We start from the raw sequence: 17,863 nt of genomic DNA, 5'->3' as shown, positions 1-17,863 counted from the left end.
CTCATATCTCTCATAGCTGTACCTACTCTCTCTCTCTCTCTCTCTCTCTCTCTCTCTCTCTCTCTCTCTCTCTCTCTCTCTCTCTCTCTCTCTCTCTCTCTCTCTCTCTCTCTCTCTCTCTCTGTCTCACACACACACACACACACACACACAGCATGTTAACAGGGCTGATGTTTCACCGACCTGAGGATCCTCTGGCCTTCCTGGAGGGCTGCCTGCAGAGGGCTGTAGAGCTGGGCGGGCCAGAGGGCGTGGCCTGGGACAGCTTCCTGTCCACAGACAGGAAGGTCCTCCCCCCCATCGCCTCGGGACACGCCAGAAAGGCCACCAGCAAACTGGGTACGCAGCGTCGAGGCTTCTGACCGCAGCCAGTCAGCTGACAACAGCTGGCGGGCCCGGGTGAACACAGGTCTTTGTTGTGAAGACATTTGTTCCTCGAGCAACCAATGAACCGCTGGTTCTGTCCCTGTGCTGTGGCACTTTCCTTGCTTTTCACTGTGATCAGATGGCTAGTTGCTCTGACTAACAGAGGGTTCTGTATTCTACTCTGTCCTATTGTATTGTATTTTGTTCTATTCTATTGTGTCATATTCTATTCTGCAGCAGAGCCAGTTCCGTGTCCTGGTCCTGGTTCTGGTCCTGGTCTTGGTTCTGGTACTAGTGCTGGTGCTGGTTCTGGTCCTTACCGACGCTATGAGCGCCTGCCTCCAATCCAGGCCCAGTTCTCCATCGAGAGTGACTCTGACATGACAGAGTCGACAGGGCTCATCCAGGAATACGACGTGTTCGACCCGGCCAAGCCACGCCCACCCATCATCTTCATCATCGGTAAGGCCCCATACCCTCATCTTCACTCTCAGATCCGGCCCATGGTACAGGGTCCCCAGAGAGGGAGACTATCACGATTGTCCTCCTCTTGGTGCCCCTCTCTCCAGGGGGTCCAGGGAGTGGGAAGGGAACCCAGACAGCCAAGCTGGCAGGACAGTACAGCCTGGAGGGAGTGTCTGTGGGGGAGATCCTCAGGAACCAGCTGCTAAACCACGCCTCCAGCGACAGGAAGTGGGAGGTCATCGCGAAGATCATAGCCAATGGCGAGCTCGCGCCTCAGGTACGGCTCTCTTGATTTGGCGCCGCGTTGGCACTCCGACGACGGCCCCCCTTTCCCGACCTCTCCGTCACGGTCTCACCAGAGGGTCCGGTCGTTGTTCTTGGATGTTGTCGTTGTCTAGGAGACCACCATAGAGGAGCTGAAACAGCAGTTCATTCAGAGGCATGCAGCCAGAGGCTTCATCGTGGACGGCTTCCCAAGAGACATAGCCCAGGCCCTCACCTTCGAAGAGCAGGTGGTCATCCTCTACTTTGGTCTCATCTACTGTGTTTGTCCTCTGCAGTGCTTCTCAACCCTGCATGGTCCTCAAGGAACCCCTGACCTGCATGGTTTACATGTTTCAACACACCTGATTCAAATGAATGGGTCGTCATTTAGCTCTGCAAAAGCCTGGTAAATACCCATTCGAATCAGGTGTGTTGAAGCAAGGAAAAATGTAAAACATGCAGGACAGTGGACCCTGAGGACCAGGGTTGAAAACCCCTGCTGTGTTCTACCCGACTCTGTCCCAGTGCTTCCACCGTAATCACCATCACTTCCTGATATCTCCCACCCCTCAGATTGGCTCCCCAGACCTTGTGATCCTCCTGGCCTGCTCTAATCGGGAGCTCCGCCTCCGCCTGGAGAGGCGGGCCGCCCAGCACGGTCGCCCCGACGACAACAGCCACGCCATTGAGAAGCGCCTTGAAACGTTCAAACACAACATCACACCCATCGCCAAGTACTACCAGGAGAGGGTGCTGTTGCTAAGGGTAGGTAGACTGGCTCTTGCTTTGCTCCCACTCACCGCCTATCTTCTCTTTCAGTCCTGCAGACTCCTGTCCTGTAGGGGGCACCGGAGGACCTAACCCTGCTGTGTTGCTCTGGTTACGCTCCTGATTCAGGTGGACGCAGACAGAGAAGAAGAGGACATCTTCTCAGACATCAGCCAGGTCGTCAGAGAGAGACTGTTCCCCAACTGGACAGACACTGAAGGTAAGGAGAGAGAGAGAAAAAGAGGAAAAGAGAGAGGAAGAGAGAGAGAGATAGAATGAGCGAAAAAACGTTGTCTTTGTCCTTCTATGCTCCAATGTCTCTCTCTTTTCCCCCTCTCCTTCTCCAGAGATCAGCCGTCCTGCTGAGTCGGCTGCCAGTCTGCCGGTCGCTCCGTCTGAAGCCAGCCCTCCCCCGTCTGATGCCAGCCCTGCCCCGTCTGAAGCCAGCCCTGCCCCGTCTGATGCCAGCCCTGCCCCGTCTGATGCCAGCCCTGCCCAGTCTGAAGCCAGCCCTGCCCCGTCTGATGCCAGCCCTGCCCCGTCTGAAGCCAGCCCTGCCCCGTCTGATGCCAGCCCTGCCCCGTCTGAAGCCAGCCCTGCCCCGTCTGAAGCCAGCCCTGCCCCGTCTGATGCCAGCCTTGCCCCGTCTGAAGCCAGCCTTGCCCCGTCTGATGCCAGCCTTGCCCCGTCTGAAGCCAGCCCTGCCCCGTCTGAAGCCAGCCCTGTCCCGTCTGATGCCAGCCCTGCCCCGTCTGATGCCAGCCTTGCCCCGTCTGAAGCCAGCCTTGCCCCGTCTGATGCCAGCCTTGCCCCGTCTGAAGCCAGCCTTGCCCCGTCTGAAGCCAGCCCTCCCCCATAGACTATAGTCACTGAGTCTCCTCCACCTGTCCCTTTCCTGAGGTCTTTTGTACAGACATCTGTAAATGTTCCACACGTTGCGAATACGGTCAAACAATAACAATGGCCGCCTGTTGTCAACAGTGGCTTGTCCTCTGTGTGTTCCAACTCTGTCTCTGTAGGAAGGGGAGGAGTCAGTAGTAGTCTGTCTGGTGATATCAGTCCTCCATCTTGATTCTGTTGACGTCCAGAAGGTGATAGCCGTGCTCCGTCTGCGTAAGCGTAAACATGTGCTGTGGGTGTGTGGTCGTCGTCTTACGTACGCATCAGACAGAACCGAGACAGGACTGAGATAGGATCAGGACCATCGGATTCCTCTGTACATGTACTATGCCAATAAAATGTATGTTTGTGTCTGCACTACCTTCAGAGGCTGTGGAATGTGTGTTCTCGATCTCTCTACCACTCACACACACGCACACACACACACACACACACACACTCAGGCACACACACTCAGACACCAAGACGGTAACCATGCACTACTCTACCCCACTTGAGAGTAGGGGGAGCTGGGAGGGGGTGGAGGAACGGGTGGGGGGGGGGGGGTCAAGACAAAGCCCCAGGGCCCAGTTTAACCCCAGAGGTGTTCGGCACTCAGAGTTCCAGTGACGTCGTTGCCACGGTGAAGTGGTTCTATTTCCAGTTTCTTCCTATTATGGGCTGCCAGGGCTGCAGCTCAGATAAAGCTTATCTCCTGGCCTTGGGGGGTATAAAGGCTGGGGAGAGGCCGGGAGAGAGCCCTCCATCCTTCCACCTCTCTCCTCCACCTCTCTCTCCCTACGCACGCAAGCAGGCGACATGGCCCCGAAGAAAGTAGAACCGAAGAAAGTGGAACCCAAGAAGCCTGAACCGAAGAAGGAAGAGGAACCTCCCAAGGCCGCGGAACCGTTACCGCCCAAGGAGCCCGAGCTGGACCTGAAGAGCGTGGTTCTGGAGTTCAGCCCGGACCAGATCGAGGAGTTCCGGGACGCCTTCACCCTGTTCGACGAGACGCCGGCAGGCGAGATGAAGATCACGTACGCCCAGTGCGGGGATGTGATGCGGGCACTGGGCCACAACCCCACCAACGCCGAGGTGCTCAAGCTGCTAGGGAAGCCCAAGCCGGAGGAGATGCACCGCGAGCTGGTGGACTTCGACACCTTCCTGCCCATGCTGCAGCACATCTCGCGCTCCAAGGAGCAGGGCACCTACGAGGACTTCGTGGAGGGGCTGCGCGTCTTCGATAAGGAGGGCAACGGCACGGTGATGGGGGCGGAGCTCAGGCACGTCCTCGCCACGCTGGGGGAGAAGATGACGGAGGTGGAGGTGGACCGCCTGATGGTGGGCCAGGAGGACGCCAACGGCTGCATCAACTACGAGTCCTTCGTCAAGCACATCCTGTCGGGGTGACCGCTTCCTGTCTGACGGACCTCGCCTCTGCTCTGGGGTCAGCTATTTCATCTACGACCTTCCCCCGATGATCTAGTAAGGATACAGACCAGCTGACCTGAGACCAGCCGGTCTACTATGACTCTTTCATCACCCCTACCTCCCGAAACCCCCAGCTCACCCCCTCAGGACTTAACACCCCAGTTATCTTCTCCTCTGCCTCCGTCAAACATGTAGCTAATAAAAGTTTGACCCAATCACTTCTGTCGTCCTTTGTGATATCTACAGCAACACATACAGTCCATATATAGAATGATTGTTTGATGTTTGAATATTGTGTTTGTCTCTCAGAGCTGATATTGATCTGGTTGAAGCTTGTATCACACCGTGAGATTTGCCTCTTGGGGGAGTATCGCTGGTGTCAACATAATTAGCTACTGACTGGCAAACAACAGCACAAAACAGAAAAACACAGGAGGTCAAATGATGTACTCGATTGGAGGGCTGACAGGGTGGCATGTGTGTGTGTGTGTGTGCGCGAGTGTGTGTGAGAGAGTGTGTGTGTGAGTGGGTGTGAGAGTGTGTGTGAGAGTGTGTGTGTGTGTGTGTGTGTGAGTGTGTGTGAGTGTGTGAGAGTGTGTGTGTGTAGGTGTGGGTGTGAGTGTGTGTGTGTGTGTGTGAGAGTGTATGTGTGTAGGTGTGTGTGTTTCTGAGGAGTGACGGGTAGCTCTCCTGTCACCCCAGCTGCTCTCCTCAGCCGTAGGCACGGTAACGCCACAACATGGCCGACCAAAGTCGTCTCAAGGTTAGTCAGGCGTTCTGAACGGCTGGATCCAACATGTCAGGAGGCTGGGGTATTTAGGAGATGGGAGTTTCTCTCACGGTAGAAACTTCTGATCAGATTAAAGTCAAGGAAACTCGACAAACACTGTTGCCCTTGTCGTTGTTTAACTCACAGGACCATCGGAGACCTCCAGGGACAGTAACAAGAAACAGGGGAAAAAACAGAGATAAACTGGAGGAAAACATTCCTATGACAGTAATAGAAATGTGTCCAAGCCAGAAGCTGTTTCACATAAAGGAGTTTATTCACCAAAGACAGGTGTTGGACAGTGAAGGAAGTGTTCATACTGCATAGAGGTTACATCTTACCATACGTACAGTAAAACAGTCTTAACATCACTATAGGTTTATATAGAGACTGAAATTAGACATCATACCAACTTGGACCTCAGGACACAACCTAGCACTACTCTGCTCTCCCCCCCACCCCTCTACAACAAAGCTATCCTGTGCTCGACTTTACAGTGATTAGAATGCGGTGATGCGGTCTTCAGAAGTGATCATCTCTACATTAGCCAAAACTGAAGCTTAGACTAGTTATTCTAGATTGTCACTTTCTCTTTAATCTTCTCGTCCCTGCTTGTTTGGTTAAAAGTCCCCCCCCCGTCCCCCCCCCTCGGTGTTCCACAGAAACACGAATCCGACTGCTACTCTCATTAATTATTCACTATATATAAACAGCTTTTCCGTGTATTTCTCTCCGCCGTTGTACGCATGATTGTGTGTAAGGGGGACGGGACAGCCTCCCAGAGCTGGTACAGAACACACACACACCTCTCACACACCTCTCCTGCCACACCTAGACTCCTCCCTGCATGTCAATCACACTTGCCCTCCAAGTGCACTTGGACAGGACCGTGGGTGGCTGGGCTTCAACAGGCATTCACACAGCAACAACAGGCTCTGTCTACAGTCCCCGGTGCCGTTGAACCAAAAACAACAACAACAACAAAATTAAAGGGGTTAAAAAGGACTTGGCTGTGTTATTTCTACCGAGTGTATTCTGTTATGTACATATGCAAACACTAGGTGGCACCACAGTTGAAACTGGGAGCTGGGATGGTTTCAGAGGACCAGATGGAGAAACAGAGACAGAGAGAGAGAGACAGAGACAGAAGGAGAGAGAGACACAGAGAGATACAGACAGATACAGAGAGATACAGAGAGATACAGATAGAGAGAAAGAGATACAGAGAGAGAGAGAGAGATACAGATACAGAGAGAGAGATACACAGAGAGAGATACAGAGAGATAGAGAGACTTAGAGGATCTCCTCAGAGCTCAGGTGAGGTCCAGGGTGAGTCTGGGGTCATGGCCTGCTGACGTCTGTGCGGAGACCGGCATGTCCCAGAGACCAGCAGGTCGTCTTGCCTGCGGGGAACCATGACGACGGGCCCAGACGGGGCCAGGAGAAGGTTGAGGTAAAAGAGGAACCTTGACGTAGTACCAATCCATCACTATCACCATGGCGACATGTAAAGCAGGTGAGTCTGCAGGTCATGACTGTCCACGTCTACGCAGTCGAAACTCTTCACCACCAGGGGGCAGCAGTCAAAAGGCTGGGACAGGGCTCACTAACTGCCCCACAGCCGGCCCCAACCTACCCGCCCTATCCCTCCTCCCGTTATGCCCAACTGTCTGCCTCCATGTCCTCCTCTTTACGGAAGCTCCACCATGGAGAGAGGTCTATTCTGATTGGTCTGCCGTGTGAGGCCAGGCCTGTGGTTGGTCAGATCCAGGTAGAGGGCGGAGCGTAGGAAGCGTGGGTAACAGTCCTTTTCCATCAGGCTGTAGATCCTGCTCTGGGCCAACAGGAAACAGGAAGTAGTCAGGCCGCCTGGGTTCTGCAGGTTCTGCTGGGTAGCTTCGCGCGTCCATGAGTCCAGGTTCACCTGAGAGCCACGGAACCAGAAGACCAAGTCAGAACATCTTCATAGGATAGAACTGACAGTTGGAGAAACAACAATTGAGCTACAGCAGTTCGAATCCGGCCCAGGATCTTTACCCCATCTCATCCACTCTCTCTCTCTGTCTCTCTGTGTCTCTCTCTCTCTCTCTCTCTCTCTCTCTCTCTCTCTCTCTCTGTCTCTCTCTGTCTCTCTCTCTCTTTGTCTCTCTCTCCACATTTCCTGTCCTCTGCATAAACACACAGTCTCTGTCATGAATAATAATAAAGGCAGAAAAGCCACCAAAAAAAAACCCAAATAAAACATCAGTTGGCAGAAGAGTGTGGATCTGAAGGCATCCTGAGGGCTCTGATCTGAGCTGGTCGTCACTTGCAGACTGACCACCTCTGAGGCATCATCTCACCTCCTTGCAGGCCTGAGTGGAGATGAACTCGGAGAAGATCTTCTTGGCCCGGGCGGCCATTTTGGACTGTGTCCTGGTCTGGCGGAACTTCTCACAGGCCAACCAGAAGTCCAGGTTCTCCTCACTGAATTCGGACCTCAGGAAGCCCCGGAACACCGTGACGCCCACTGTGAACACACACAAACACACACACCGTTTCACGTGTTTATCCATCACGGAGCATTCTTGTTTGTGCTCGCGTGTGGTTGTGTGTGTGCGAGTATGTGTCGACTTACGTTTGTGGGCCAGCAGTGTGTCCAAGCTCTCCCCCCACTTCAAGACCTCCTCTGGGGCTGGTCTACAAACAAGACAACACACACACACACCACATTATGAAAGGTACTTCATTACACAGACATATCCATTCCGTGAATTTTACCGTGAAAGTTCTCACCTGGCGGACTTGAGGAGTTTCTCCAGGCCTTGTGCGGAGCTGGCACTGTGAAGGTCGTTCCTCCGTCGCAGGAAGGTCAGCCGGTTCTTCATGTCCTTAGCCCTGAGGAACACGTGAGAGAACATCAACATCAGACTGGAGAGCCCAGATAGCTGGTCACCATCATAAACACTGGCTGTTTCAACAGTTTATTAAATCCACTTAGGTCTCATTTAGAATTCACTGCATCAACTGTGTCCCATTGTGTATCTACTATGAGCAGCATGAACAGAGGGAGGGGTGCAGGAAATGATGGAGGGAGTGAGATAGATATATATATATACTGTATAGAGAAAGATATAGAGAGAGAGAGAAAGAGAGAGAGAAAGAGACAGAGAGACAGAGAGACAGAGAGAGACAGAGAGGACAGCACTAAACAGGAGCTTAAAACAACCACTTACAGACTCTTGGTCTTGTTCTTTTTTCTGTGTGCTTGTCCAGACTCACAGCTGCAGTCCCACTGGCCACATTCCTGGAGGGAGCGAGGGAGGGAGGGATGTAGGGAGGGAGGGATGTAGGGAGGGAGGGAGGGAGGGATGAAGGGATGTAGGGAGGGAGGGATGTAGGGAGGGAGGGAGGGAGGGATGAAGGGTTGTAGGGAGGGAGGGATGTAGGGAGGGAGGGATGAAGGGAGGGAGGGATGAAGGGATGTAGGGAGGGAGGGATGTAGGGATGTAGGGAGGGAGGGATGTAGGGAGGGAGGGATGTAGGGAGGGAGGGATGAAGGGAGGGAGGGATGTAGGGAGGGAGGGAGGGATGCGAGAATGATGAGTGATGGATGCTGACTTGCGGAATGTAACCTGCGGCAGCACCATCTCGCACTCTTTATCGAGAGGCCCAAACACACCACGCTCACATACACACCACGCTCACATACACACCACGCTCACATTCACACCACGCTCACATACACACCACGCTCACATACACCCCACGCCCCCCTGCTGGACAAGCTGAGCAGGAACACGGAGTACGTACCGTCCTCCCAGACAGCAGCATGTACATCCTGCAGACCGAGCCCCCCTCGCGGGTCAGCTCCCTCTTCAGGGTCTGAGAGGAGGGCTGGGGGGGCCAGTGCACCGGGGGGCCCCCGGGGGGGCCTGGGCGGGTCAGGTGATGCAGGGTGCTATCGGAGATGAACCGAGGGGAGCGGGGCTCCTGGAGGAGGCTGCCTTCGCTGAGGGTGCGTCTGTGGAGCGATGTCCGGCCCCCGCCGCGCCCGGCGACGCACCCCCCGCGCCCCTCCTCATCCTCGTCGCTGTCCTCGTCCTCGTCCGGGGAGGGCTCCGCGGGCGAGGCCTGGTCCGGCCGGAGGTCCGGGAGGGCCAGGGGGGAGGAGGGGGAGGGAGACGGGGAGGAGGAGAGGGGCAGGGCGCCGGCGCCCGCCGTCTCGGACGTCTCGGAGGCGCTCTCCCCCTCGCCCTGCTGCCTCTCCTCCTTGTCCAGCGCCCCCTCCCTCTCTCTCCCCTTCCACACCTTCTCCACTTCCTCCTCCTTGTCCCTCTCCCTCCAGACCGGGCTCTCCAGCACCTTGCGGGTCTTGCCCACCGTGCAAGGAGGGGGCGTGAGGGGAGGCGGGGTGGGGAGGGAGTGCTGATGCAGGTTCTCTGAGCTCCTCAGGACCAGGGGGGTGAGGCTCCTGGCCGGGGGGGTGGGAGGCTTGGTGGGGGGGGTGAGGCTCCTGGCCGGGGGGGTCGGGTGCTTGGTGGGGGGGGTGAGGCTCTTGGCAGAGGGGGTGAGGGCGTCCTGCCCCAGGCCCAGGCCTATCCCGTAGGGCTCGGGGGAGCAGCTGTAGGGGGCTCTCTCTGGGGAGTGGCTGTACAGGGAGTCCTGCTGGCCCAGACTGAGGACCCCCAGGTCACACTGGACGTCATCTATGGCCTCCTGCACACAGACACACACACACGACAGTCAGAGAGAGAGAGAGACAAAACAAACAGCCAGACAAACTGTGTGCGTGTGTGTGTGTCGTACCATACCTCGTCGCGTTCAGATATGTGTTTGAGGCCCAGCTGCTTGTCGATGTTGTCACGGAGACACTGGTGCACCCTCCTCTTCTGGTCCACTGTGTAAGCCTCCAGGCTGAACAGACCCTCGCTCCTCTGGGGGGCAGAGAGGGGGGGGGGGGGGGGTCACTAGCTGGTCACATGATATACTACATATCTCAGTTCTGAGAGAATGATTCAAGCCTTCGTGGGCCGAGGAGGACAAGACGGAGGAGAAGGATGAGAACTGAGGATGAGGAACGTACCTCAGTCCAGTGGATGATGTACAGCCTCATTATATCAGCCGGAACTGAAGGGGATCACACAGACATAGACTGTTATTACTGCTGTGTGTGTGTGTGTGTGACAGAGAGTGTGTGTGTGTGAGAGTGTGTGTGTGAAAGTGAGTTTGTGTGTGTGAGAGAGAGAGAGAGAGACAGAGTGAGAGAGAGAGAGAGAGAGAGTGTGTGAGAGTGAGAGTGAGTGTGTGTGTGAGAGTTAGAGTGAGTGTGTGTGTGAGAGAGTGAGAGAGAGAGAGAGTGTGTGTGAGAGTGAGAGAGTGTGTGTGTGTGTGTGTGAGAGTGCGTGTGTGTGCTGACCGTCTCGTAGCCGCAGGTTGTGCAGGTACAGCGGACTCTGCAGGACGTTGCAGCGCCCCACCTCGTCCTCCCTGGTCAGCAGCAGGAGGTCGCTGTAGATCAGCACGGTCACCTGCAGGGGGCGACAGAGCACCGCACACACCGCTCAGCCGCACGCTCCACCACCAGAGACAGCAGGTCTGCTCCACACGGACGCATTGTTCTCCTGTCCTCCACAACGGCATCCTCCCTTCCTTACACTGAATAGGTGAAAACCCTTTCTCCTCTAAACAGTGGTCGCCCAACACAGTCACGTGACGGTGATGATTTATGGAAGGGAAGGAAGGGCTGGGAGGGAGGAGAGGAGGATGCAATTCTCCCGCCCTCCGCGGATGTCAGGCCCCGCTGCCCTGTGTTCTCTGTGGTGGTGCTGCTGGGAGCAACGTCACATGACTGAACCCTCTCAGGCCTGAACACTCAGCTAAGAAAACACCCACGTCCCCCCCCCCCTCTCTCTCTGAGACCCAGACGAGATGTGAGCTGAGGAGTCACCCCCCCGAAGCAGATGAGGAGGAGAGGAGAGACAGGAGGAGGAGAAGAGAAGAGAAGAGAGAGGAGAGGAGGAGAGGAGAAGAGAGAGGAGAGGAGGAGAGGAGGAGAGAGAGGAGGAGGAGAAGAGAAGAGAGAGGAGAGGAGGAGAGGAGGAGAGGAGAAGAGAGAGGAGAGGAGGAGAGGAGGAGGAGAAGAGAAGAGAGAGGAGAGGAGAGGAGAAGAGGAGAGGAGGAGAGGGAGGAGGAGGAGAAGAGAAGAGAAGAGAAGAGAAGAGAGAGGAGAGGAGGAGAGGAGAGGAGGAAGAGGGGAAGATAGCAGCGGAACAGCCAGCAGCACAGCTTGTACTCATAACCAGGGACTGAGGACAGACATCAGGCTCATCTACAGACCAGTGCACATACACACACACTGCCCCAAATGTTGTATTTAAATGACTACTCTGATAACAGAACAGTAGTAAGTGTGTGTGTGTGTGTGTGTGTATATCAAGTGATCGGGAAGCCCTCCATCATCACAAGGAGACAGAGTCCATTTCCCATAAACGTGGGTGAATATGGATCAGGATGTAGCGGCTAGAGTTTCCTGCTCTTCTATCACGCTGCCTGCCTGTCTCTGCTTGTCTGCCTGTCTGCCTGCCTGTCTGCCTGCCTGTCTGCCTGCCTGTCTGGGCAGGTCTCCCTGGGATACACAGGAGACGACTGAAAACCTGGCTGAAGAAAACGTCCATTTGGGTGAAAACTGAACTGGCTCTCATTCTGCAGACATCACAGGCCCAGAAGTCACCTTCACACCAGGAGACACAGCTCTGTCTCTCCAGATAACCCTGAGGTTTGGAACAGTCTGGGACAGTATTCAGGTGTGTCGTCTGAACCGTTTGTGATAACTTGGATCAGTAAGTATCTAGGCTTAGGTAGGTGGGCAGGTATGACAGGTGGTGCAGTTAATTACCTTGATGGGCAGCAGGTTGTTTTCATGCAGTATCATCTCCTCTGAGAGCAGCAGGGTCCTCTCAGGGCTGCACAGGTCCAGAGGCTGGGGGCAAATACAGCAACATAGTCAAAGGTTAACGTCATTGATATCAAGCGAGTCAGCAGATCAGTTAGAGAGGGTGTTGAGCCATACGAGGACGAGCTTCTGGTTCTGACTGGTTCTGACTGGTTCTGAGTGGTTCTGAGTGGTTCTGACTGGTTCTGACTGGTTCTGACTGGTTCTGACTGGTTCTGACCTGGACGAACACTGGGAAGATGAGGGTCTTGGGAGCCAGGGTGACGTAGGTGCCGTAGTTGGAGTAGGGCAGGTGGGACTGGACGATGGTGCAGTTCTGGTAGTTTGCGTGGCTCCGCTGGTAGGCGGAGGCAGAAGGAGCCATGGTGGAGGTGTGGTCCCTGCACGAGGCCGCGCCCCTGTCCTGGGGCTCGGAGTCCTGCAGCCCCCCGGCCTGGTGGAGCCTGGTGGAGGTGGGGTGGGTCTGGTACAGCCGCCCTGGTGGACACACAGGGAGGGACAGGCTCAGCGCGGGGATGGCAGCGCTGCTCTGTCTGCTGTTACTGCACCTGCTGAATGTAGCGGTGCTGTCGCTGCACCTGCTGAATGTAGCGGTGCTGTCGCTGCACCTCGTGGGGGGGGGGGGGGGGGGGGGGGGACAGGAACATAGAGTCTTACCCAGAGTGCCGTTCCTGTCCTGGTAGACTGGCTGCAGGATCTGAGAGATAGACAGAGGAGAGAGAGAGAGAGAGAGAGAGAGAGAGAGAGAGAGAGAGAGAGAGAGAGAGAGAGAGAGAGACAGAGAGAGACAGAGAGAGAGACAGAGAGAGAGATAGAGAGAGGGGGGAAGGAAAGGGAAAGGATGGTGGTTAAAGCAGTGGTTGTCAGGAGGAAGGTCTCCGTCCCTGTCAGGAAGCAGAGAGCTGCCCCCAGGCCAGGCAGCGTTAAAGCTCATTAAAAAATGGATCACTGTAGATTTAGCAGAGCTGTAGAACAATGTCAGCCTTTTAAGGTACAATGGAGTGCGTACAGTATTTCACCTTTCTGAATATGCATGACTGTCACAGCTCAAGGTGTCACGCTGTGAACCGGTATGTGTGGTGTGTGTGTTTGTCCCTGGGACAGGTACACTCCAGGATACACTGCCCTAGATTAACTTGTCATGTGACTGAGAGAAACTGCTCTCCCCTCCAGCCCAGAGACACAGGGCAGATCTGACCTGACAGCAGTGAAGCTTTGAACCCTTTTATCCCATCTTCCCCTGGCCAGTTGCCTGGTCAGGAGGTGAACCTGTACATACAGACCCCAGAAGATTCTACTGATCATCATCATCATCATTACCTGACTTCCTGGATTGACAGGGGACAGGATGATGTAGTTGTCCCCGTTTGATGAGGTCACCCGCGTGCCTTTGAGTGTGTGCGTCCTGGTCTTGTAGTCTGGCTCCTCCCTCTTGTCCCTCCACAGGGTCCCCAGCCCCCCGAACCCCCCCTTGCCCTCCGACCCGGGCCTGCGCCTGCCCAGGCGGCCCGCGGGCCGCGACAGCAAGGGGGGGGTCTTGTCTCGCTTCTTGCCCTGCGGGGAGCTGCCGTCCTGGGCGGGGGGTTTGTAGGACGGCTGGTGGATCAGGCCCTCGAAATAAGGCTTCATGACAGGCAGACTCCGCCACACCACCATGGAGATCTCACTGTGGCAGTTCCTGCAGAGACACGCGGGACACAGGAGAGGACGGGTCAGGCAACAGAGACGTCCTCGTCTGATGATGTCACCCGCGGGTTTGATGAGGTCACAACACGAGCGCGTGACCTCACGCGTTCAGAGCGATTAGATATAATTCATTCGATTTGCTTTTACCGAAAGCGACGTAGAAATAGCGCGTCTAGACAGTACAGCGGCAGTCAGAAGAGAGTGGCCCTGCATGGATGTGTGTATCTATTCCATCTATATCTATCTCACCTGATGGCCTGTGCCAGGTCGACACACTTCCACTGCTCGACAGGAAGTCCGTTGAGCTGCAGGATGGAGTCTCCCTGCTGGAGGCCGGCCTGGTGGGAGGGGCTCCCCGGGTCCACCGCCTGGACACGAACCGGCGAGTCGGAGCAGATGGTGAAGCCGAAGCCATCTTTACCTCTCAGAACGGTCACCTGACACACACACACAGAACAATCACCGTCAGTCACTGTCTCTTCAGATACCATCCCTCTCGTCATCCCTTGACTTTGAAACCACAGATCAGTCCTCAGGAGAGGCAGAGAAGCAGAAAGCACACAGGCTGTGTATGTGGTTCACAGACAGTAGCCAGGCCCGGGGCAGAGGGGTGAGATGGAGGACAGCTCTCTCTAATACTGACTGACTGGACTTCATCTAACACCTCCACATGGAGACAGTCTGAGCAGGAGAACAATGTGAATATGTGAATGTGAAATTATCTCACCCCCCCCCCCTCTGGTCTAGATACATTAAAAAAACATGGGACAGTAGGAATCATTTCTTTCTCTCTGTGTGTGTGTGTGTCTCTCTCTCTCTCTCATGACTTGCTGTGTAAAGCTCCATGTCCAGTCCTGTCAGCCACACACTGCTCCAGAGGCCAGGCGATACCACGGCAACCAGGTCAGATGGAGGCGAAGGACAATAAAGCACCATGGGAGTTTTCCCCGAACAAAAGCTTTCGAGGCCACGGCGGCACCAAGCAGGCCCAGATATTAAACTCGGAGAAGACGAGAAGTGAACACACACACACACAGTGTTGCTGGGAGATTAGCTGGGGAGAGCGTGAGCTAGAGAAAGAGAGAGTGAGAGATAAATAGATAGATAGATAGATATAGAGAAGGGGAGGGAGGGGCGGGCAGGCGGGTGTAGCAGACCAGCGAGAGGAACGGTGTTTGGACAGCCTCGGTCAACAGTCCGACCAGCCAGGCTCTGGCCCGCACTCTGAAGGAAAACCATGTCACCCCATGTCAGTCGGCCATCTCTCACACAGCAACCGTCCCAGACTGGGAGACCAGGACACAACCTTCGAAAAACATTACAACCCCTCACTCGGTTGGCCCCCTCTTCACCTCCCTTGGCTCCGGTTCAAGTCAATCACAGCTTTATTCGCTTTGTTAGCATGCGAGTATTCCACAGAAACTTGTCTATAGCCTTGCCAAAACATGGACAGCTAGGGCCCAGAGGAGGCCCTGCGAGGGCGAAGCTTAACCCCAGATAGAGGCCCCGTCCCTGGGATGAAGACTAGAAGCACCCCACCGGGGCTGGAGGCCATGTTGTCTTTGGCTATGTCATAAACTGGAACCAAAACAGACAGTTTATTCGAACAGACTCTAAACAACTGGTGCTGTCCACACAGCACAATGCACACAGCCATCCCTCCCCTCGTGCCCTCCTTCTAAAATATAAAACACAAAGCTGTTTTCTATGAAGCTCCTTAACTATGTACATGTGTCAACTTTTCATTTCTCCCTGATGAATTATTGACTGAGCTGCCGCATGCGATGAACACAGGTGGACGTGAAATCCCAGAAGCCTCGCGTTCAAACGTCCCTCCTCCTCCCTCCTCCTCCTCCCTGCCGTGCGATCGTTCCATGCAGTCGCACGCCAAAACAGACGGACGACGACTGAAAAGTGAAACTCTCTCTTCGCTTGCTCTCTCCCCTCTCCTCACCTGTGGCAGGTTCTGTCCGATGCAGGCCCGACACAGGCCGTGGATGGTGTGCATGCTGCTGTTCAGCCTTCCCCCGGCTCAGCTCAGCTCTGCAGTTAGACCAGGGTCCAGACCTGTGGCGCCGCTATCATAATCACCAGGTATCTGACCAACTTCCAAAACGTCCCTCCACAACCACGAAAAGCTTCAACCAGAACACATCCAGTGTGACAGCGACACACTATCTCACTGACAGACTGACTAACTGGGTCCAGTCGACAGCGTTGTTTGCCTCCAGCCCGCTGGTTTCGGTCCAGTGCCCCTGGCCTGCTCTGCTGTGTCTGTGCGGGGCTGCAGTGTGTCTGTGTGGCTCGGCGAGCCTGTGAACCAGCCTCTCTCTCCTCCTGGGAACCAGAAAGGCTGGAAGAATGGCAGGAAGGCACCTCTCACCCCCAACCTGCCGGCAGGCAGACTGTCAGGCCCTGATAAGCCCGCACACTTCCTGAAACATCGCCAGCGCGAGGGCTCCGCGCCACACACACACACACACACACACACTCAGAAACACTGCTGTGACACACACACACACACTCAGAAACACTGCTGTGACACACACAGACACACACACACACCCCTCCCCGTGTGAATTCCATACAACATACTCTAAAAAATATTATTCTCTATCAGACCAACACGTTTCCAGTCAGCACAATGCAATCCATCCTTCTTAATCTCCTCTCTGTAAGGGCCTGTCAGAGGAGCTGGAAGATATCTTTAGCTTTCCTGGTTCAACGTTACCTTACCAAAACCCTTAGCCAAAAAGTGTAATACAGTTGATAAGGAGCCACCTTTAGTGAAGAGGGAACTGTCATTCGGGAGTGATGGTCCAGAGAGCAAGTCTTCCTGGAGGTAGGAAGGAAGGTCACATCTGATTGGTTGTTTGTGTGACCAGTCTCAGCAGAGTGCTGAGAGGGGAACTCCAGGAGAATGATCCATGGTTTGGGACCTGCTGGTTCCTCCATACAGGATACCACAGCACCACTACAACACCGCTCTTCTGGGTCTGCCAAGGTAAACATGAGTTGGTTTGGGTGGACCAGTTAGGTGTGTCTGTAGTCCTTGTAAACAGATGTGCCGTCTCCCTGCCGGTCCACCCCTCCCCTCCCCCCCCCCCCCTCCCCTCACCTCAGCCGCCAGTCTCCTCCCCAGCCTCTCCCTTCTTCTCCCCAGCCTCCTCCTCAGCTACCACCCCAGCCTCCTCCTCAGCTTCCACCCCAGCCTCCGCTGTCTCTCTGCTGGCTGCTGCCACTTCCCATCTTTGTGTGAGCAGAGAACTCCTGGCCTGGGAATCACTACGGCAACAATCTCTACGGCTACAGCGGCCCCCGGACTGGACCAGGATGGAGGGGGGGGGGGTCGGATGAGAGGTCATCTGGTGATGTGGAGAGACAGAGAGAGAGAGAGCGAGAGACAGAGAGAGAGAGAGAGAGAGAGACAGAGAGAGACAGAGAGAGAGACAGAGAGAGACAGAGAGAGAGAGAGGGGGGGAAGGAAAGGGAAAGGGAGGAAAGAAAGAAAGGTGGAGAGAGTGCTATGTGTGTGTGTGTGTGTGTGTGTGTGGGTGTGTGTGTGTGTGTGTGTGTGTGTGTGTGTGTGTGTGTGTGTGAAGGGCGAGGGGGGAGGGGAGGACAGGAAAATAAAGTAATATCCAAAAGACAGCAAGAATAAAACTGTGCCGTCTCTCGTCTGGTTCTAGAGTGCATTCGTCTGGTTCTAGTCTAGTTCTGGTTCTAGTGCATTAGACTGGTCCCAGCCTAGTACTGGTGTTAGCTTACTACTGGTTCTAGTGCATTAGTCTGGTTCTGGTGCTAGCCTAGCTCATCAGACGCCTTCTCTGTGACCTGGGGAAGAACCTCCCTGATTGGTTCCTGGACCAGATCCTGGTCTGCTGTTGCCAGGTCATTGGTTCATTACAACTCTAGCAGAAATAATGCTGATGAGGCATGAGCACAATGTGTGTCAGTTGTGACGAGCTCAATCTAGAAATGTGACCATACAGACACTGTGTGTCAGAAGGGAAGGGGACATACTTAGATACACATTCCACAACGTCCATACTGACTCGTCAACATCTGTAGACTCTCATTCATATTTGACAGACATTGTGAACAGATTATAAACTGCTTCTAAGTAAAGTGTCTTCTAGTCCTCACAAACAGTGATGACATAACTGAATCAGCGATATGCAATAATTATTCTCAGCTGTGAGTTTCCACGTCTGGGAGCCCAGGAAAGCAAACCTCTTCATAATTCATGAGCTACGGCATGAATGTTTAACAACTACTGTTTCCGAACAAATATCCTTTCA

General features: G+C 54.7%; 3 protein-coding genes across 3 annotated transcripts in view; 2 read left to right on the top strand and 1 right to left on the bottom strand.

The window, feature by feature from the left end:
- Positions 1–2,722, top strand: part of ak5l (adenylate kinase 5, like) — a 4,191-nt gene extending 1,469 nt beyond the window's left edge. The window contains exons 2-9 of the mRNA XM_067230932.1: positions 153–339; positions 506–512; positions 662–828; positions 936–1,108; positions 1,230–1,343; positions 1,669–1,860; positions 1,993–2,083; positions 2,211–2,722. Of these exons, the coding sequence (XP_067087033.1) occupies positions 153–339; positions 506–512; positions 662–828; positions 936–1,108; positions 1,230–1,343; positions 1,669–1,860; positions 1,993–2,083; positions 2,211–2,722 (1,443 nt within the window). The remainder of the gene's footprint in view (positions 1–152; positions 340–505; positions 513–661; positions 829–935; positions 1,109–1,229; positions 1,344–1,668; positions 1,861–1,992; positions 2,084–2,210) is intronic.
- An 839-nt stretch (positions 2,723–3,561) lies between these two features.
- cmlc1 (cardiac myosin light chain-1) lies at positions 3,562–4,152 on the top strand. The gene has a single exon (XM_067231133.1). The coding sequence runs from the start codon at positions 3,562–3,564 to the stop codon at positions 4,150–4,152; it is 591 nt and encodes a 196-aa protein (XP_067087234.1).
- A 1,062-nt stretch (positions 4,153–5,214) lies between these two features.
- Positions 5,215–15,660, bottom strand: LOC136937813 (regulator of G-protein signaling 3-like). Its single transcript, XM_067230931.1, has 15 exons — positions 15,517–15,660; positions 13,812–13,999; positions 13,197–13,554; positions 12,534–12,573; positions 12,097–12,353; positions 11,820–11,903; positions 10,341–10,452; positions 10,008–10,051; positions 9,736–9,858; positions 8,735–9,640; positions 8,158–8,228; positions 7,718–7,819; positions 7,560–7,621; positions 7,285–7,451; positions 5,215–6,866 (listed from the first exon to the last, which is right to left on the bottom strand). The coding sequence occupies exons 1-15, from the start codon at positions 15,568–15,570 to the stop codon at positions 6,633–6,635; spliced, it is 2,802 nt and encodes a 933-aa protein (XP_067087032.1). The 5' UTR covers positions 15,571–15,660; the 3' UTR covers positions 5,215–6,632.
- Positions 15,661–17,863: the final 2,203 nt, after the last annotated feature.

This window comes from Osmerus mordax, chromosome 28 (genome assembly GCF_038355195.1).
Source record: "Osmerus mordax isolate fOsmMor3 chromosome 28, fOsmMor3.pri, whole genome shotgun sequence".
Lineage (NCBI taxonomy): Eukaryota > Metazoa > Chordata > Actinopteri > Osmeriformes > Osmeridae > Osmerus > Osmerus mordax.
The sequence above is the reverse complement of the archived record's forward strand: the minus strand, read 5'-3'. Positions and strand labels throughout refer to the sequence as shown.

Coding starts and splice junctions, on each gene's coding strand:
- cmlc1 (XM_067231133.1), top strand. CDS start 3,562: ATGGCCCCGAAGAAAGTAGAACCGAAGAAAGTGGAACCCAAGAAGCCT.
- LOC136937813 (XM_067230931.1), bottom strand. CDS start 15,570: ATGCACACCATCCACGGCCTGTGTCGGGCCTGCATCGGACAGAACCTG. Junction 12,574..13,196: donor CTGTCAATCCAGGAAGTCAG/GTAATGATGATG, acceptor TCTATCTCTCAG/ATCCTGCAGCCAGTCTACCA. Junction 8,229..8,734: donor TGCTGCTGTCTGGGAGGACG/GTACGTACTCCG, acceptor CGCTCCCTCCAG/GAATGTGGCCAGTGGGACTG.